At 41.4% G+C, this 22,062-nt stretch overlaps 1 protein-coding gene across 4 annotated transcripts in view; it reads right to left on the minus strand.

Moving 5' to 3' along the window:
* DYM (dymeclin) overlaps positions 1-22,062 on the minus strand; it is a 467,512-nt gene that overhangs the window by 149,597 nt on the left and 295,853 nt on the right. For all 4 annotated transcript variants that reach the window (XM_060173849.1, XM_060173845.1, XM_060173848.1 and 1 more), the window contains one exon: positions 8,716-8,818. In XM_060173849.1, the coding sequence (XP_060029832.1) occupies positions 8,716-8,818 (103 nt within the window). The remainder of the gene's footprint in view (positions 1-8,715; positions 8,819-22,062) is intronic.

The raw sequence follows: 22,062 nt of genomic DNA on the forward strand, positions 1-22,062 counted from the left end.
CAGCCACTGTTTTCTAGGGCAGTGTGCAATCTTCAGTCAATATTTGACGGCAGAACTGGAGTAGATAAGATGGAGCTTCTGGAGGTTCTAAAAAAAATAATTAAGTAAAAGCAAGTGAGACAGCTCACTGGGGAGGGCACCTGCCTTGCCATGCACACAATGCAGGTTTGAGACCCCTGGGATACTGTGTGGGAGGCACCATGACACTGGGGGAAGCCTTGATGGTATGGTGTCTTTCCTTTGGTCTCTGTCTCTTCACTTGTTTGTCTCCCTAAAAAAGTTCACCTGGAGTAGTGAAATCATGTAGATGCCAGGCCCTGGAGATGCATAAATAAATATAAATATGAATTCCAAGTATAAATATAAATCAGTCAATGAATCAAGACAGGATGCAACTTGCAAGGGCACCTGATGGTGAAATAACTGGAGCCAACAACATGATGACAACAATGGATTTTAAAACAAAGACTAAAATTAGCATCCAGTGAATAGTGACATAATAATTCAGCCCAGGGAAGAGATGGCAACTCTTGAGCTCTGTTGTGCAGAGTAACTCTACTCATAAATGTAGAAGGAGTGAAGCAAAGAGAAATCACCAAGAAGCAGTAATGTGGGCTGCAGGCAGGACTGATGGCTGGATGCGAACATTTGTGTGGAAATGTTTAAACAGAAACAGGATACTGGCATTGTCTCAAAGTATGTCCCCCAGATGTATGCTAAAGGGAGAATTAGCAAGTTCACGGTGAAGAATCTTGGCAGATGTCACCCCAGTGATGTGATCAAGGCAAACACAGGTAAACAACCTGCTAATACATACCAACATCATGTACTTCTGCCATGGGGCACCGAGGAAGGAGCCTCCCCTTTCTGATAGCTTTCCAGCCCATGTAGAATTGATCTCAACACGAGGAAATGCTAGATCTTCACCTCACCTGTTAAAGAGACTACCCCGCTTGCTTCGGATTTCACTTCTAGTCAATGCAAACTGCCACAGTTCTACTTCACAGAGGCTGTTCACTCTCTCTTCTGGGATCTCACAAGTATGCATTAGTTCTCATAAAATCTGTCATGTTGGGAGTGGGTTGGATGCAGACATCACCATGCACAAGAATCTGGAAGCAAGCCCCTGGCACCACCTAGGAGCACCTTGTGCAGCACCAAGGGGAAGCACTGTGAAGACTGCAGTGGTGCTGTGGTGTCTCCATCTCTCTCCCCTTCTCTATTTCTATCTAAAGTCAAAAGAAAATATCAAATAAAAAAGGTCACCAGGAGCAGTAGGCCCTTACATACACAAGGCCCCAGCACCAAAAAAATTTTTTATATGGAACCAGAATACCCCACAGGATGCTTATGAAAAAACAAAATGCCTTTAGGATATAAAACTGCCTCTAGCAGATATAAAACTTACAAGCAAGAGAGCTAAATGATTGTTGACACAAGTTATTGGTTCTAGGGGTGAGGTAAGTGTCATACTCGAAGACTGGTAATACCTTAAGTTCCATATAGAAAAGCAGTGGTGAACAAGTAAGACACTATCAAAACAAACTTTCAAATGCATGGCTTTCGCTCCTTAGAAATTTTCAAGTTAGGATGGCAAACTATCAGATCACAACAGAGGTTAAAAAACCCACTGCATGTGTATGCAACTAGAAGCTATAAGAAAAAAAAAAAGCTACAAGTCTCTCTTGAGTAAGAGAATCAATTCTGAAAGACTGTACAAACATTAATGTAAAATTTATGGTTTAACTTAAAAATTGCTCATCTCCATCCACTTTTTTTTTTATTGTGGAAAGGGTAAAAAATTCAAATTATAATTCACACAGATGTTTTAGATCCAAGACTCCTTTTTCAGTCCAGGACACCTGCCAGTGTATGAAGATGTGCTCAGCTGACAGTTGACTTCATTCTTTTTCCTTTTTTTGACTCTTCACTCATATTAACTGATAAATACGGAGCCCAATCTCTCTAGTCTAGTATGTAAGAAACTCACGTTCAAAGTACATTCCATTTTACTAACAGAAGATAATTACACAAATGAAATAATTAAAAAATATGAGAGCATACGATAGTCTTCAGTATGTGCATATAACTGTACACACAGATTCTTAGTTTTTTTTTTAACCTATTTTTCTTTCTTTTTTGCCTCCAGGGTTATCACTGGGGTTTGGTGCCAGAACTACAGATCTACTATTCCTGGTGGCCATTTATTCCATTTTATTGGACAGAGAAGAGAGAAATTGTGAGAGGAGGGGAAATAGAGAGGCAGAGAGAAAAACAGACACCTGCAGACCTACTTCACCGCTCGTGAAGGTCCCTGCTGCAGATGGGGATCCAGGGGCTCGAACCCAGATTCTTTCACGGGTCCTTACACTTCATACTGTGTGCTTAACTGGGTGCATCACTGCCAGCCCCCCCCCCCCTTAATCTCAAGACCTCTCCTAATATTCTTGAAAACCACTGGTGCTCTCAAAAAGCTATTTTATATAGGTAGTCTGTATTGGTATCTCCTATACGAGAAATTAAGGGTAAGATTCTATAAGAAACAAGATACACAAATAGATATTCAGTAAGCTGTCAGAGCAATGATGTTATAACCCCATCTCCCCAGAGCCCTGTCCCACTAGGGAAAGAGAGAGACAGACAGGTTGGGAGTATGGATCGACCTGCCAACGCCCATGTTAAGTGGGGAAGCAATTACAGAAGCCAGACCTTCCACCTTTTGCACCCCACCAATCATATAGCCTTTTGAAAACTCCACTGGGCAGTCATCGAGAGGGTGAGAATGAGAGTGAGAATGAGGCTGTAGGGTGGGAGGAGACAGCATAATAATTATGCAAAAAGACTTCCATGGCCAGAGGCTCCAAGGTCCCAAGTTCAATCCCCCATACCACTACAAGCCAGAGTTCAGCAGCCCTCTGGTAAGAGGGGGAGGAAAAAAAAAAAAAAAAGAGAGAGGCTGGAGGCTGGGGAAATAGCACAATGGTTATGCAAAATACTTTGTTGTTGTTGTTTATCGATAGAGAAATCAGAAAGAGAAAAAGAGAGACACCGGCACCACTGCTCCACCACTCATGAAGCTTCCCTCTTGTAGACTGGAGGATTTGAACCCAGGTCCTTGCGCACAGAAAGGCATGAGCTCTACTGGGTGTGCTACCATCTGGCCCCATTCTTTGTAGCACTATACTTGCTTACCAGGTCAGTGGCACTCAATTACTATTCTACTGCTTTTTCTCATTATGACTCCTTGTGTCTAGGGTCTTTCTGACTTGTGTGTTTGCATGTATTATTTGGTGTTAGTAAGTCCTTTGGAAAGGTTCAAAAACTCTTTGATGATCAAAGTGCAATATAACTGGCTTCCAATATTCCACCTAGACTAATGGAATAACAGATTCTTCTTAAAGACTTGCAAAAATAGATGATCAAAAATTAGAGAAACAAAATTGATATGAGATCGTTACAATTTTAAAACTCAGATGCTAGTTTAAAAAGCAATTATAACTGACTTATGAGCTCAGCTTCATTTTCTGTACCCAAGGGTCCATTGTACATCCTCAGGTTGTTGAGGGGCTTATTGTTATTTATTTCATTTTGGAAAGAGACAGAGAGGGAGAGACACTACAGCTCTAGGATTTTTCTTGGTTCTGGGATTGAACCTGGGCCCCAATTTCTTACCTTTGAAATGTGTAGAGCTATTATCCTCTAGTAAGTCTTTCCTGTCCCTTTAGTCATTTAAACTAGATGAAAACCTGGTACAGAGGCATCAGGGCACAGCCAAATATACTGACCTTCATTTGCCCTTCCCTAAACACTCTGGACAGCTGCAGAGCCCGTAACTGCTCTCTGGAGTGGACACTCTCTCTCCTCACACAGGATCTGAGTGCAATTTCTTTTTTATTTAGCATCCAGGGCATTTCCTCCTTAATTTAAATGTGACTGAGGCTCAGATTTCTTTCCCCTAAGATATTCAGACAAACATGGTTATACTACTTATGTTGTCCTAATACTAATGTTTGTTTTTTTTAACTTGTTGCTTTCTTTCTGTGTTGTTAGTGATTGATTCAGGAATTTTACAGCATAATGAGAACAAACATTTTCTTAATAAACTGAGAAACCTCGAAGCAGACTGAAAGTACTTGCTGTACTACAGTGAGTAGAAAAACACAATCTTATTTTTAAGCACTTATTCAAATTCTTGGTAAGAAGTATACTTTGGGGAGTCTACCACTACATTAACACCCTCCGGGTTCCCTTTGCCATCTTTCACAAACAAATGCTCTAAAGCATAAGTCTAAGACACAGAATTTAATGTGGTTGTGGGTAAAAAAAAAAAATACTAAGTGGAATTTCTCAGGGAGAAAAAGGGAGGCTTTTTTTCCCTTTTTCTTTCTTTTTAGTGTTTCAGCTAATGACCAACTGAAGAGAGAATAAATATGAAGAGCATGGGTTCAAACTGCAAAATTGTTCACAAAAACGCTATATTTCTGGTTATCATGAAAGAACCAACTATTGCACTTGTGGGATCGCCACCATGTCTGTTAATCGCCTTCAGGTGGGTGACAGAAAGAGGGACTCTCAGTGAGCATCCCTACCACTAGTCAGGGTAGCCGTCTCTCCAGTTAACCCAGGAAAGACAGCAACATTCACGTCCGTGAACCCTTTGGAAAAGGTTGTGGTTTTCAAAGCCTCATATACAGAACTGTTAAAGGCAGAACTGCTAATGAGAGATTCCCAGTGGAATTTTCCCAGTAATTCTAGAAAGCAGATACTCTGAGAAATTCAAGGGGGGGTTGGGGGGTAGGTGGTGGTACACCCAGAGGAGCACGCACACTTACCCCCAAACAGACAGGTACCATACTTTCCACAAAGTCTTAGAGACCATTTGGTTAATTTTGGAGGTGGTGGTGTGGGGGTGGGGGCAAGTTCATGTGTTTCATTTCTCTGTATTTTGCTTGAGTGAGACCATTTAGTAGTGGTTTTTCACCTACTTGCTTACTTCACTAAGCATAATCATCTCCAGTTTTATCCCTTTTGTCCTGAAGGAAATCTTTTTTAATTGCAGAGTAGTATTCTATAACTACTACTACTACTTCTCCTTCTCCCCCTTTCTCCTCTTCTCCTTCTTCCCCTTCCCCCTCCCCTTCCTCCTCCCCCTCTCCCTCTCCTTCTCCTTCTCCTTTTTTTAACACACGGAGAGGAGAGAGTGAAATAGATCACAACATCACAGCTTCCTTCATTGCAATGGGGGCCTGGGCTTGAACCTGAGTCAGCACACTGCAAAGCAGGACAGTATCCTAGTAAGGTATCTGCCAGCCCTCTCCCATTAATTTCTTTTTTTAGGCTGCTCCCACTCTTGGATACTGAGAATAACACAGCTATGGACACATGTTCCTTTGAACTAGTGGTTTCATATCCTTTGGATATATGGCTAGGACTGGTCTTGCTGGATCATAGGTACTCCTGCTGCTGTCTGAGGACTCTCCATACTACTTTCCTTTGTGGCTACACCAGTTTGCACTCCCCCAACAGTGTAGCAAAGTTCCTTTTTCTCCACAACCTCACCAATACTCATCTTCATCTGATTAGTTGATGTGGGTCATTCTCACAGGTATGAGGTGGTATCTCACTATGGTTTTAATTTGCATTTCTTTTTTTTTTTTTTTTCTTCCTCCAGGGTTATTGCTGGGCTCGGTGCCTGCACCATGAATCCACCGCTCCTAGAGTCCATTTTTTTCCACCCTTTTTGTTGCCCTAGTTGTTGCAGCCTTGTTGCGGTTATTATTGCCATTGTTGATGTTGCTTTGTTGTTGGATAGGACAGAGAGAAATGGAGAGAGGAGGGGAAGACAGAGAGAGGGGAGAGAAAGATAGACACCTGCAGACCTGCTTCACCGCCCGTGAAGCAACTCCCCTGCAGGTGGGGGACCGGGGCTTGAACCGGGATCCTTACGCCGGTCCCTGCGCTTTGTGCCACGTGCGCTTAACCCACTGTGCCACCGCCCAACCCCCTTAATTTGCATTTCTCTAATGATAAGTGAAGGTTATTTTTTATGTCTGTGGGTCATATGCATCTATTCTTTAGAAAACTGTCTATTCAGATCTTTTGTGCAGCTTTTGCTTACCTTGTTGTTGAGCCATGAATTCTGTTTTCTTTCCTTCCTTTCCTTTTCTTACTGTGTTTTATTTTATTTTAATACAGCACTGCTCAGCTCTGGCTTATGGTGGTGTGGGGGATTGAACCTGGAACTTTGGAACCTCGGGCATCAGTTTCATTGCGTAACATTCATGATAGCTAATCTGGACTATATGAGTTCTTTAAGGATGTTTGATATTGATCCATCAGATGAGTGTTATGCAAAACTTGACTCTTAGTAGCTGGCTGCCTGTTTATCCCTGTCAAATTTTCTTTCAATGTGTAAAAGCATTGTTATTTGATGCAGTCCCATTTATTTTAGTTTCACTGCCTATGGGTTGAGTATTTAAATACAACTTTGATGTACATGTCTTACTGTGTTTCACCAATGCTTTTGTCTACGTATTTTATAGCGTCAGGTCTAACACTCAGATCTTTAACTTATTTTGAGTTAGTTAATTTTGGTGCATAGTGTTACGTGGTGGTGTAGCTCCTCTTCCTCCTCTTCCCTGTCCCTCATATCCTCCCACCCCCCTGCTCCTCCTCCTCCTTTTTAAATATTTGACTGTCTAGTTTTCCCCCAAACCATTAAAGAGGCCTAAAAGTCATTTCCTCATTGAATAGGTTTGGACCTACCATTTGTCATATAAAAGATATCCATATGGACCAAATACAAGCTCTTAATAAACATAAGGCCATAACTTAGTGTTCCAAAAAGCAGCTAGAAATAAATATTTTCTCTTAACAAGTCATAGCAAGCATAGAAGTGGGCTATTATGCTAATTTTGCTGCATAGAAGTGGGCTATTATGCTAATTTTGCTTAAAGTTGTGAATATCCAATTCGCAAGGAAATCTTAAAAGTTACTCTTTTTTTTTTTTTTGTAGAAGAGGAATACTTTGGAATTATACTTAATACTTTAATGGGATAAAAAGTTCTAACTTCACAGATAACAAACACAGATATCTAAAAAGTAAGTATGGGGGAAGATAATAGTGCTAACTAAACCGTAGTTGCACACAGCTATCTGTGCTGACTAGTGACTGGTATCTGGCAGGCCACTACTCCCACAATCTCATATCTGCATAATTGTTTAGGAAAAAAAAAACACACAGGAAATAAGCCAAATAACTCTCTCTGGCTGTCTGGTATACATAGCCACTGCAGATTCAGAATCTTAAACTTTCTCATAAAATCTCTAAATATCAACCCACAGTTATTGTATGGGGGTTCAGAGTGGTCTCTATGAGAACTGGATGAACTACTTGTGTGGCCTCTGACAATAAAATATTTAGCAGCAGCATCTAAGCCATGTCTAAAATCTAAGAAGTGGCACTGTCCTAAAGGATTCATAATATATTCTCCTTCTTATTTTATTATGACATCAAGATCCTAGATTTGCTTCTATTTGATGCTAACCATCTTCTTATTTCAATTGTTCAACAGGTCCCTCATCTTTAAAGTGGAAGCAACCAAGGTAAGAGGCTAGTGCTAGTCCTGGTTGACCACAGTTGCTAGCGAGACTAGCACTCTGACTTGAGCAGAGCTGACCAGATTCTCCCTTCCAGGAACTGAGAACTAGGACTTCAAGACACGGCATAAGCAATGACCCATATTATGGCTTGGGAGGGAGGAAAGGAAAGAGCTGGGGTGGCCGTATTAGTAAGCAACTGAGAGATCTGGGTGAGAGAAAACAGCACAGGAGTAAAAGGCAAGAAGAAGCAAAGACTGGAAACAAAATGCCTCCAGAAAGACAGAATATTCTTAAATTTAATGACTTTAACATTCCAGGGTTTTTTTTGGTTTTTGTTTTGTTTTTGGTTTTTGTCTTTCCTTTTTTTTTTTTTTTTTTTTTTTTGCCACACTGGGATCTCGTTCTCTAGAACCTCTAAGTATATTTCCTCCTACTGAGTTCAGTGAGAAACTTTTCCATGGCTCCTATAAAAATCCTCCATTTTGGAGATGGGACATTGAGTTCTGGTGGTAGGAACTGTGTGGAATTATACCCCTCTTATGGTCTTGTCAATATTTTCATTTTATAAATGAAAAACAATCCTCCATTTTTTTGCCACCATTCAGTACCTGCATGACTCCACCATTTGGGATTGGGGGTAGATAGGGCATTTCTTTTTTCATTTTAGATAGAGGGTGACAGAGAGGGACATAAAGAGAAAGGGAGATATCACAACAGTTCTCTGCCCACAGGAAGCTTTTCCCCTGAGCTTCCCATGTGGTGGCCCGGGGCTCAAAGCTGTGTCCTTGCACATGGCAACCTGTGTGCTCTGTCGGGCAACCCTTAAAAAACAAAATCCTCCCTTTTTCATATGCAGTTTGAGTGGGCTTCTTTACTAAGGTAATGGCATTCCTAATTACTAATAATCATTGTTTTAGGGTTGACTTCCTTCAACCATTTCATAATAATTATTTTCAAATGTCTTTCTTGGTTTTAAAATCTTGCTCCTTTATTTGCGTAGCAGAGGTTTCTCAGGCAGTGAGATCATAATCAGATCTTGAGGAGAGAGGTATTTATAAATTTAGCAAGGAAAAGCGAAAGCATTCTTACTGACAAAGGAAGATAACTACTTACATAATCTGGTAGAGGAACATCACTGGAACTCAGCGAAACTCTCAAGGACTGTGTAGCTTGTTCCAAAACTTTGTTGTGTTTTTTAGACAGCAAGGAAAACAAACTGAAAAAAGAAAATTATATTATACTACCAAAAAAAAAAAAAAAAACCTTCTCCTTTTTCTAAATATTACCACACTGAAATTAAAAATTCCAATTATTTCAAAATATACTTTTAAATTATTGTTCATACTCATGTTATCAGCAAATTTATTTATATTAATGATATAACAAAAATAGAGTAGAACATTATCAGGACTCTAATTTTTTTTAATTTAAAGTTTGAAATGCTAGGGCAACAAAAGGGAATAAATAAATAAATATTTTTTAAAAAGGTTTTAAATGTTATCTCAAACACAGGAGAAATTCTCAGCAGGTTACTACTATGGAAACAACAGTGGACAGAGATTTAGAAAACCTGGGGTCTGGTTTTACTAGTCACTCATGGTACAATATATTGCAAACTCCTTGGACTAATATTACAGTTGTCTAATCTTTCAAGTGAGTTAAAATAGTTGACTTGTCTAAGACAATACAAAGCCTGTAAATTATAGCACTGGATTATTGCTTCTCAAAAAGAGAGTGCAAATATAAGATTTCTATTTTTGGTTGTGACAACTGATACTGAGTAATTGCTGTTGTGCTCACATACACAACTAACAACTGAACAGAATAGGTAAAAAATTATGTTCAGGTTTACAACAGCTGAAGTGCTAAACTAAGAGAGATACACCTGATACTCCCATGATGGTGAGTTTCTGCCTGGAGGAATAATCAAGAATGATTTTTCAAAAGGTGAGACCCAAACTATACATAGCAATGCTGTCCTGAGCTGCTATGGCAGAGATATGAACTGAGGCTGCTGTGGCAGCTGGGTTTGCAGGGCTCATCAAGAAACTATAAAGAAATGCAAGAGGGTATTGCTCCAGAAGTCTACCCAATGATCATCAGCTTCTTTTTTATTTGTTTATTTTGCAAAGGTTGGGCCTCATGTATGCACAATTCTATCACTCTGGGCCATCTTTTCATTCAGAGAGAGGGAAAGAGAGCAGTGCCACAGGAAGTTCCCATGTGGTGGTTGGCTTTGAACCTGGGCCACACCCATCCAGGGCACATGCCAGACATGGTGAACTCTCTTTCTGACCCTTAAGGATCTTCTCAGCTAAATACTATGCTGTACTGAACAGGCAGAAACCCCAAGATGTATGGCAGTGGCTGAAAAGTGAACTGAGATTCTGGAATTCACAAAGGGCTGAAGGATGTAGGAGTTCCAGCAAGTTGGAGTGGATCTTAATCAATGAGCATGAGCTTTCAACTGAGTCCTCAGAATGGCCATGACTTAGGAGCAGGGTTACTCTAAATCACAGTAAAGATCAGTCTGGGGGTGGAGTAGCAGCACACCAGCCAGCTGAGCACAGACAAGGACCTGGGTTCAAGCTCCTAGTCCCCACCTGCAGGGGAGAAGCTTTATGAGCAGTGGAACAATGCTGAAGGTGTCTCTCTCCCTCACTATCTTCTCCTTCCCTCTTGATTTCTATCTCTGTCCAATAGTACATAAATAAACTAATTAATTAATAAATATCAGTGTAAGGCACACCCTAACAAATCTATACAGGCAATTTTTAAAGAACAAATCAATTTGCATTAAATGTAAATTAACTAAACACTCCAATTAAGTGACACAGAAAAGCAAGGTTACAGTAAACTATTAATACCCTCCCAATAAAGCATATTAAGAAAGAAATTAAGCATATTAAGAAAAAAAATTAAGCATATTAAGAAAAAAAATCTTGAGAAAGAAGAACAGAAAGGGAAATTCAAAGCAGGAGTTGACTGAATTTGGAGTAGGGCACCAAAGAAAAAACCCTGGGTGAGGGTGAGGGTGAATGTTCAGCTTCATGGGGGGGGGGGGGGTGGGAGGGAGAGGATGGGGCACAGTCTTTTGGTGGTGGTAATGCTGTTTATGTACATTCCTATCAATTTTCAGTCATATAAATCACTATTTAATTAATATGAGAGAGGAAAAATTGATTGAATATTTCAAAAAAAAAAGAAATAAAAAAAATCAAAGTCCATGCTTATAAGTTTTAAACTTATACGTTTAAAACAACAATAAAACAACATGGAGGTAACATATAAACAAACAAAAAAATAAACATGAGTGGCTATATTAGCACTGAAGTAGACTTAAGAACAAAAATATTGTTAGAGAAAAAATTTGTAATGATGAAATCAGGAACAATCCAAGGAAAATAGACTAGGACACCCCCACACACACACACATACCCCTCCAATTTTAAGCTTAAAAGTTTGAGAACAGACCTTCAAATATACATAATTATATGATCCTAATATTAAATCAAATACAACTACTAAAGAATCCCTTTTTGGGTTAGTTACAATGTTAAAATTAAAGACAATTTTGACTTCATGTATTTTTCCATGTATTGTTTAAAGATTTATTAATTTAATGGTATGGTGTAAATTAGAGAACTGCTCTGGTAATGTGCAATGCTGGGGACTGAACCTGGGGCTTCGTGTAAGTAAAGTGTGGTCTCTACCACCTCTCCAGCCGTCCTGTAGTATTTCTCCTCCTCCTCCCCTCTCCAATCCACCCTTTCTTATTTGGTGGAGCCCTGGTCTCACACATGTGCAATTTCACTAAATTAAGCCACTTTTTCATTGTGAGGGAGACTGAGAAAGTGCCGTAACATCTCCCATATGGTGACAGGGCTTAACCTGGGTTGTACAAAACAAGGCATGAGGCCTATCTGGTGAGCTCTATAGTTCCCTGTGACATCAGTTAAAATGGCCATAATAGTATGTATTTCTTAGGGCTACCCTTCAGTCTTTTTTGTTTTTGCCTCTAGGATTATTGCTGGGGTTCAATGCTGGCATTACCAATCTGCTGCCCCTGGTAGCCTCTTTGTTTTTTTCCATTTTATTAGATAGGACAGAGAGAAATTCAGAGAGATGGGGAAATAGAGAGGGAGAGAGAAAGGCAAGACACTTGCATACATGCTTCACTGCTTGTGAAGCAGCCTCCCTGCAGGTGGGGAGCCAGGGCCTCAAACCTGGATCCTTGTGCTTTGTACTATGTAAGCTTAACCTAGTGTGTCACCACCCAGCCCCCACTCTGTCTTTTAAAAATATTTATTTATTGGGGCAGGGTGGTAGCACAGTGGGTTAAACGCACATGACACAAAGTGCAAGGACTGGGATAAAGATCCCAGTTCGAGACTCTGGCTCCCCACCTGCAGGGGGGGAGGGGGTTGTCACTTCACAAGCAGTGAAGCAGGTCTGCAGGTGTCTATCTTTCTCTCCCCCTCTGTCTTCCCCTCCCCTCTCCATTTCTCTCTGTCCCATCCAACAGCAATAACAACAAAATAATAATAACAACAATGATAAAACAAAAAAAGGGAAAAATAGCTTCCAGGAGCAGTGGCTTTATACTGCAGGCACCAAGTCCCAGTGATAACCCTGGAGGCAAAAAAAAATTATTTACTGGATAGCAACAGAGAGAACTTGAGAAAGAAGGGGGAGACAGAGAAGGAGAGGGAGAGACAGACACCTACAGCACTGCTTTGCTGTTTGTAAGCTTTCACCCTGCTGGTGGGCCTAGGAGCTTGAACCTCTGTACTTTTGCTTTGTAACACGTGCACTCTCAAGCGAGTGCTCCACCACTCAGCCTCTAGGACCAGCCTTCTACACAGAATATTGAATAGGACAGAACAGTCATTTTAGTAGAAAGATCTCAACATTTTCTCAGATAGTCCTTTCCTATGTACGGACTATTCACTGAAAATAAAGCTATTAAGTATTCTTCCTTGATGAGCTTTTTTTTTTTTTTTTAAAGATTTTTGTTTATTTACTAATGAGAAACATAGGAGGAGAGAGAAAGAGCCAGACATCACTCTGGTGCATGTGCTGCCGGGGATTGAACTCAGGACCTCATGTTTGAGAGTCCGATGCTTTATCCACTGTGCCACCTCCCAGACCACATTGATAAGCTTTTTAACTGACATTATCAGGAGAGAATTCTTTGAATGCTTACTGCAAATGCTACATGTGGACCAAGCAACCATAATAGAGGCCATGGATATTCTCAGAATCTGCCCTCCAGTACGCCAAGAAAAAAAATAATTAAGTGAAATAATTACTTTAAAAAGTGTGAAATCAGGTGATACTAATTAGTGCTAAGGATCTGTCTAAAAGGGAGAGTTCTTTAAACAACTTCAAACTTGAAGAACAGATTTATTTTTGTAAAATAAATGGTATTTGTAAAAAATGGTATTTGTAAAAGAGAAGAGGAAAGTCATTTCCAAACAGAAAGCAAATCACAGAATGAGGGAGAAGGAGAAGAATGAAGGGGGAGGGGGGAGAGAGAGGAAGACCAATGTCTTACTCAGAGCTGATGTTTGTGGTACTGGGGCCCAACCTGGCATTCCATACACTGAAGTTCTTTTTTTTTTTTTTTTTGCTGCCAGGGTTATTGCCGGGGCTCGGTGCCTGCACTACGAATCCACTGCTCCTGGAGGCCACTTTTTCTCTTCTGTTACCCTGGTTGTTTTTACCATTGTTGCGGTTATTATTATCATTGTTATTGATGTCGTTGTCCTTGGATAGGACAGAGAGAAATGGAGAGAGGAGGGGAAAACAGAGAGAGGGAGAGAAAGAGCGACACCTGCAGACCTGCTTCACTGCCTGTGAAGCAACTCCCCTGTAGGTGGGCCAGGGGCTTGAACTGGGATCCTTACACCGGTCCTTGAGCTTTGCACCATGTGCACTTAACCCACTGCGCTATCGCCCAACCCCCACATTTAAGTTCTGTGCTCTAGTACTGTGCTAGCTTCCTAGTCCTAAAAGATAAATTTATTTACTTATTTATTTATTTTTTAGAAGGTTAGAAATGAACTTACCCTATGGCCCTGAAATTCCTCTTTCGGGGATATATCCTAAAGAACCAAAAACAACATCAAAAAGACCTGTGTACACCTATGTTTTGTTTTGGTTTTTTGTTTGTTTTTGACAATTAGTATCCTTATGACAACCTCTATTAGAATCATCAAACAAGTAAATGCAGTAAAACTTAAGGTTAACATGGACCCTGCTAAAATCCAAGGTGTTTTTTTTCACCCCTCCTGTGGGATAGTTTAACAAAGTTTCATGAAGGCATAAAACCTCAGCTGATTTTTTTTTTTTTAATTCACCACCAGAATTGTTACTAGGGCTTGGTGCCAGCACTGTGAATCTAGTACTCTTGGCTGCCATTTTTTCTTTTTGTTTTATTTCTATTTTATTAGACAGGACAGAGAGATATTGAGAGGGGAGGGGGAGATTGGGAAAGAGAAAGACAAACACCTACAGACCTGCTTCACTGCTTGTGAAGCATTCTCCTTGAAGGTGGGGACCAGGGACTGGAACCTGGGTCCTTGTGCTTGGTAAAGTGTGCGCTCAACCTAGTATGCCACCACCCAGCCCCCATATATGGTCTTATAGAAGGGAAAAAATGGTATTTGTAAAAGAGAAGAGGAAAGTCATTTCCAAACAGAAAGCAAATCACAGAGGCCAATGAGGACAGTGAGAAGAGTGGGTCTGGAAGTGCTATGAAAAGGAGCAGGAACTAAAGTTCAGTCTTTATACAGTCTACACATTTACCTGGCCATTTTATCTTTTTGAGTCTCCTCTGTTTAAGGCTTAGTTTTCCTTTTCCTTTTAAGTTTAAAGTAAACATCACATTTATTTTTTCCCTCTTGAACACTGAATTTTCTACTCATTCTCATGATCCACTGGTAACTAATACTAGTAAGTTATATAGGAGTCCATATATTGTATGATATATATATCTCAAAGCACTCACATGATCACACACACACACACACACACACACATCATTTTTAGTTCACAAAATGTGTGTTTTATGTCCTATACTTTTGTCACTTAATAGAGTCTTCCATTCATTCATTCACTATTTACCTGTCCATCACTTGATAACTCAGCATAAGAATATGCTATATTCACTGAACTAGTTCACTATTAATCAGTCACTATAAAAGATTCCTGTGTGCTATATTATATCCAGCACTGTGAAATGAATGCTCTTGTACATAAGTCTTAGCACATCTGAAGAAGATTATAGGAGAAGTTTCTTACAGTAGAACTGCTGGGTGGAAGGACCAGGAAGCTAAACTCCATTGCAGTGGGCAGATAGAGCTGTCAATATATTTAAATATACAAACTCCCTGTTAGGCAGGTGAAAACGGTCAAGTCACCAGAGTGTCCATTTTCTGGAGGAAGTGGGACTGCAGAAGTTTTCTAAGTGAGAGGCTTTAGCACAGGGTATGGCACAACTCGGAGGCACAGATGGGATGTGCAAACTAAAATGGGGAGCAAGAGATCCACCCCAAAGAAGTCAGAGTCTGTGTGTCAGAGAAAAGGAGGCCAGTGAGACACAACAGTGCACAATGTCCACTTTCCAAAATGCCAGAAACCAGGGTTCAACACATCTTGGATTCTGTGTTTGTGTGTGTGTGTGTGTGTGTGTGTGTGTGTGTGTGTGTGTGTGTGTGTGTGTCAGTGTTCTAAGAGCACATCTTTGGAGGCATCTGCACTTGCAACTTTCACCAGCAACTTAAGAGAATTTAAGAAACAAGAACAGCAAGGGGAAACACTTGTAATACTTGGATGGGTTTCGTGGTATTGCACCAAGACAAAGGACTCTGGGGATGAAGAGAGAGGGGGGTGTGCTTGGGGGCCTGGTACATGATGGTGAAAGAGGACCTAAGTGGTGTTTTGCAGACACCTATCATAGTGGGATGAGAAATTATACCCATGTGTCAACAACTGTACTGTAAACCATCACCACCACCCCCCCCAATAAAGTGAGGAAAGAAGGAAGGGAGGGAGGAAGGGAGGGAGGAAGGAAGGGAGGAAGAAAACAGTTAAATAGATCCAAGGAATCAAAGCAAAAAGGCCTTGAATTTACTTCCTCTGGAGAATGATGATGATTGCTTTATAATCTGTCTTTGGAAATCACTTTATGAAGGAAATAATGAATCGCAAGGCAACTGCCACATGAGTACAGATTTTTATCTCCCATGATAGGTGCAGCATCGGTGAATTGGGTCCCCAATGTCCTGCCAATTACTGTCACCTACTTTCTCTAGAGCCCTCAGCTCTGCTGTACTAGGCCACAGCTAGTTTAAGCTCCATCCTGTATTTTCCCTTTCTTTGTTTCTTAAGTCCCATCTATGAGTGAGGTCATCCTGCATTTGACCAAAGTTTGTTTTAAGAAGTGTACTAACAATCTGCTTTCCTTGTTAGTAGAAGACAAAACTAGGAAGTGAGCTTCAACCCAAACATAAGTTCTTGGGTTCTTTTCAGGGCGTAAGGGAAATTTTGACCATCAAGACCTTGCTAAAATGGTCCACCTCGAGAAGTTTTGGCTAGATCCCAGCTGTTTTTAAGAAAACTGATGTAAGAACAGATGATCTGAGGTCACTTTCAGGTGTTTTTTTTTTAAATCATGAATTAGCAACAGAGAATTCACACTTACTTCAGGTTGTTATTCTCCTATAATTTAATAGGCTTCTTCCTCAGGTCGGAGAGCTAGAGCTTTCAAATTTTATTTTTACATTCTAATTTTGGTTTCATTTAGCAATGTTAAGGCAAAATGACCTACATTTATATGAGACATGACTTGCAATTTTTTTTAGAAAAGAAACTGCTGCTCAAAACTTTCCATTCACAGTAGTAGTCCTAGCTTAGTGTTAGTTCAGAGTCAGTGATAAAGACCCATGTGTTCACTGGCTTACTTCTGACTGAGAAGATTAGTGAAATTCACTGTCAAGTATGCTTAATCCCTCAGTTAAGATACAGATGCCTGAATATATTTTTAATTAGAGGAAGTCTGTATTTTTTTTTGTACAAGAGTGTGCATTACAAATCACTCTTACAATGAAATCCTGAAAACAACCTGAACACTGAAGAACAGAACAGGTAAATAAACTGAAATAGTCATACAATGAAATAGGATTTAACAGTTTAAAGCTACCTGTAGCAATATGGCTAGATCTCAAAAATAAGGCGAGAGATAGCTCAGCCTGCTACAGCACCAAATTGCATACTTGAGGTCCTAGAGGCCACAAGTTCAATCTCCAATACCACTTTATGTCAGAGCTGAGTAATAGTTTGGTTCTTTCTCTCTAACAAGTAAATACAATTTAAAAAAAATAAATAAGTCTCAAAAACCATGCTGCTCCACAGTCAGAATCCCTTGAAGAAGACTGTGAATAAGGTGATACCACTTATACGGTATTTTACATCTGCAAAACAAGGTAACATTTTCTGGAGATAAAAAACACCTAATGCAGACAACTACCAGATGGTTTCGCTCATATGCATAACCTGAAGAAAGAAAAAAACAACCCAGAAGCAAGCAAACTGTTTCTAAGACTTATGAGAACAGTGATGGTTATCTTTAGGGGGTGCGAGGGTGGGATATAGAACTCTGGTGGTGGTGGGTGTGGTGTGGAGCTATAAATTATAATCTTATAGCTTACTATTAACCACAAGTAAATTTTAAAAAACACCTGGTATAGGGAGTCGGGTGGTAGTGCAGCAGGTTAAGTGCACGTGGCACAAACTGCAAGGACTGGTGTAAGGATCCAGATTTGAGCCCCCAGCTCCCCACCTGCAGGGAAGTTGCTTCACAGGCGGTAAAGCAGGTCTGCAGGTGTCTATCTTTCTCTCCCCCTCTCTGTCTTCCCCTCCTCTCTCCATTTCTCTCTGTCCTATCCAATAATGATGACAACAATAATAACTACAACAATAAAACAAGGGCAACAAAAGGAAATAAATAAATCAATATTAAAAAAAACACCTGGTATAATAAAACATATAAATAAAGTTGGTAAACACTTTAGGGCCGTCATTATTCTCTGAGACAAAAGGGAAGGAACTGGGGTATGGCCGGTAAGAAGAAGTTCACATACATATACAGGTATGAGCATTATACCCAATGTGTTATATAGAGGCACACTTTGGTTATAGTGGACACCTACATAAGCGATGACTACATTGGTCTATTTTGGGGATATCCCTGAAATGCTACACAGATTTTGAAAATGGTAGAAAAGAATGTAGTATCCTGAAGGGAAGACAGCTCCTACCAACAGGCAGCCTGTCACAAAAGGAAGAAGCATGGACACAGAGCATGTGTGATCAGTCCAAGCTGGAATATTTCAGCAAAACCACGAGTTGTAAAGAGGAGACTGCAGTGAAGGCTTATAGAGTTGATCGCAGGTAATGAGACCAGAATAAAGACAGTTTGAGGGCAGACTGTGATGCCAAGTCCTGATCTGGGTGGGGGCCAGCACAGTAGCTCACCTGGAAGGGCATCTGCTTTACTATGCAGACATCCCAGGCTGCAGTCCCCAGCACACACTACGGGAGTACTGTGGCCCCGAGAGACTATGTACCATGTCAGTACCTAGTGTCTCTCCCCCCTCCCCTTTCTATCTGAAAACAGTCTGCCTCAGGTGGGTTCACCCTGGAGAGCATGTGCGATGCTATGTGCAAAGGACCTGGGTTTGAGCCCCTGGCCACGGGGTGGGGGTATCTGCATGGAGGAAGCTTCCAGCGTGGTGTACTGGTGTTTCTCTTCTCTGTTTCTCTTTCTCTCCTGACCACTCTCTCACCTTCAACCCAAAATTTAAAAGAGTGGCTTCCAGTAGTGCAGGCACTAAGCCCCAGCGATAACCCTGGAGGGTAAAAACAAAAATGTCAGCAGGGATGGTAAAGTCCTGGTGATAACAACACCAAAGTCCTGGTCTTTATAAGGAGGAAGCTATAGGAATACCACTCTTCAAAAATGATGAAAACAACATGGTGCCTTCACCCCAAGAAGCTTGGGTCTAATGGGATGATGGGAGGGAAAATGACTCCACTGTGGAAATCAGTGTGCCAAGAGAGACTGTGGGAATACACATCTCAGGGGGGCAGTGGTGTCTACCTGGAGCTTGGCCTTAACGATCAGGGATCAGGGGATGTGCTAGCTAAGCAAAGCAAAGGGGGAGGGAAAGCAAATTACACAGAGGAAAGAAAGGCACAGAGAGCCTTGGAGATTAAGTGTCAGGCTCACATGGGAACAGTGAAAGTCCACGGAGTGACAGGTGCTGAGAGGGTGGAATTCTTAAAGCAATCTTACGAATCAGGTGCCTTGCATATTGCCCAGTCACTGAGACACACAGTAAGTCTGATGTTTACCAAAACCCTACTATGTGCCAGGCAATATGCAAGTTGTCTGAGATACAACAGCATGCAGAAATCTTTGTCCTGCCCTCCAGGGGGTATGCCCAGATGAGGGAGCATATAGGACACAGAAAGTTCTACTGTTAGTGTAGTGAGGAAGATGAACATAGAGCCACAAAGGAAGGCTGCCCAGCTCACCTGCACCTAAAAGAAGAGATAGGAGATCACTTCTGTAGATGGTGGCTCAGTGGAATCTGAAGGCCCAATTAAGAGCTAGCCCATCATCCTCGCTTTGTGAGGCGATCACAAAGGTAATTTGGGCGGAGAACAGAGCATAATGGGACACAGAGAAATACAAGCACTGTTGGTGCATCAGAAGCACATGGCAAAGTGCTGTGTATACAAACAGGAAGGAGCAGTAGTAAGGACAGTTCATAAAGCATCTCTCGTGTCTCACTGAGACCTTGGTCTTCACCCTGAATGTCAGTGTTTATGACAGTAGAGAAAAGCCAGGAGAAAAATTTGATGTTTAGGGTTCTGCTGAGGGGTGCAGGGCAGGGGGTGGGCAGGAAGGGGGCCACATATTCCCTCAACCTCTGCCCATGCTTTCTCAGTTGACAGCATCCACAGAGTCCTGCCAAGTCCCTTAGGGCTCCTTGAAGCATAGAGCACAGATGTGAGCACAGTGAGGGCCAAGTTGACAACAATTCTACTTGTTTGGGGAAGAGTCCTCTGCCCTTCCCTAGAACAGAGAATGGAGAGGAGCTGGCAAGAGAGCAAAACTAGAAACAAGAAGATCCTTTTTTTTTTTTTTTACTTTGAAAAAACAAGAAGATCCTTTTTTTTTTTTACTTTGAAAAAACAAGAAGATCCTTTAGACAAGTTTTACATTGCTGGCAGAGAGAGATGAGAAGGGCTTGAACTGGAGCAAGTAAGAGTGACATAGAAGGCAAAAAAGAGACAACATGGAGCAAGGGGCGGGGGAGAGGACATAAACAGAACCAGCATAGTGAATGGTTAAGGTATCTGCCCAGGGAAACTTAGTATCTGGCAGAGAATGTGACAGAACATGCTAGAATAATAGGAGATGAGGAAAGGAGTGGGGAGGGGGCCCAAGATGACAAAACTGGGTTTAAAGACCAGAAAGAAACAGCAGCAGCCACCAAGGCTTGCAGGCTGCGTTATTGAGGATCAGACGCTGTTCTCAAACCAGCACGAGGTGGGTGTGATTATTATCAACTTTTTTTCTTTTCTTTTTTAAGAAATGATGAAATCTGGGCAGAGATTAAGTGATTTGCCCAAGGCACACAGCTACTGGACACAGAACTGAATGCAAGTCAAACTCAGGTAGGTTGGTTCTGGAGCCTGTGGTCCCCAGGAAACTCGGAGATGCTCAGGGAGAGCTGCACGAAGGTGGCTGCAAAGATCTAGATGGGCAGTTCGGAAGGGTTCATCTGGAGGTTTGGGGCTTTTCGGCACCAGCTGAGATCACAGGCAATCTGTGAGAACAGATGTGTAAGGAGAGAATTCCACGAGACACCCGGACTAGACAGGCAGACAGAGTAGTCAAGGGCACTCAGAAACACCGTGTCCTCACTTCATGGGGCTGACTGGCTCTTGGGAACTCTTGACTTGAAGTGAAATGACACCGAGAGAGAGCATGTCCTTGGATAATGGACTGGCATCATTTCATTCGGCACAGCTGTGATTTTTTAAAAATTTATTTTTTTGTCTCACTGACTTTTTATTTATGTATTTTAATATTTTTATCTATTTATTATTGGATAGAGACAGAAAGAAATTGAGAGGAGAGGGGGAGATAGAGAGGGAAAGAGACAGAGATATGTGCAGCCTTGCTTCATCACTTGTGAAGCTTTCTCTCTGCAGTTGGGGACCAGGGCCTTGAACTTGGGTCTTTGCGCACTGTAATGTGTGTGCTTACAGGTGTGTCACTGCCTGCTCCCATTTCTCAGCAACTTTTTAAAGAACCAATTTAACCAAAGGTCAGTTGTTATAATCAAAAAGTTAAGGGGCTAGCAGCACATTTATGATCACAAAAACATCACCAAACTTTCTAAAGAAATATCCAGAGTGTAGAGTATTCAACTGTCCTCTGCAAAATCATTCACTCATTCTTACAAACACTTAGTCCAGTTTAAAGTTGAGCATGGCCACTGTCTACCCCATCAGCTCAGAGTTCAAGACAGGAACCAAACATCGCACACCCAAACTCTCTGCCACTGGAACAAGTTAGACATGGCGTCACCGAACTTTATGTGCAGACCTTTGGGACGTAGGAGGAAGCCAGCATACCTTGCTAAAACCCACAATGGCATAGAGAATATGTAAGCCCCCCATCTCCATGTCCCTGAGCATCTCTGGCTTTCATGAAAAGCGCAGATTCTGGAGCCAGGCAAGCCATGACCCTGAGCCTTGAATCAATTTACCTCGTTCAGCAACATTCTAAACGACACTGAACAGAACAAGTTATTCAAGCCTTTGCTGTAGTCAAAAGTAGGTGAAGACCAAGAAGAGAAAGTTATTCTGGATGGCAAGAGAGTAAGTGTGTGGAGGGAGTATTCAACACTGTCAGAAAATGAGGAAGGTTTGAACAAGAAATGAAAGAGATTTGGATTTGGCTCAAGGAAAGACATCAAAGAGCCTTATCAACAACCATTTTCAGTGGGGAGGAGGGGGCAGAAGCCAGACTGCAGGGGTTGAGAGGTAAGTGGGCTGTGAGGCTACAGTGTTGCAGAGAGACAGAGTAACACCCTCAAGGGCAGGCAATGAGAAAGCCAACCTCTGGGTGACTGTGGACAGGAATCTCTGCACCAAAATGTCAGACATTTCCCCCAGGTGCAATGCTCTTCCCTAGCGTCTTTCAACCACCTTCTCTCCGTGGCTCTGTCCTTATTATTATTTTTTTTACCAGAGCACTGCTCAGCTCTGGCTTATGGTGGGTGGTGTGGAGATTGAACCTAGGACTTTGAAGACTCAGACATGAGAGTCTCTTTGCATAACCATTATGCTATCTTCCCCACCCGCTGTCCTTCCTTC

This window comes from Erinaceus europaeus, chromosome 15, assembly GCF_950295315.1.
Source record: "Erinaceus europaeus chromosome 15, mEriEur2.1, whole genome shotgun sequence".
NCBI lineage: Eukaryota > Metazoa > Chordata > Mammalia > Eulipotyphla > Erinaceidae > Erinaceus > Erinaceus europaeus.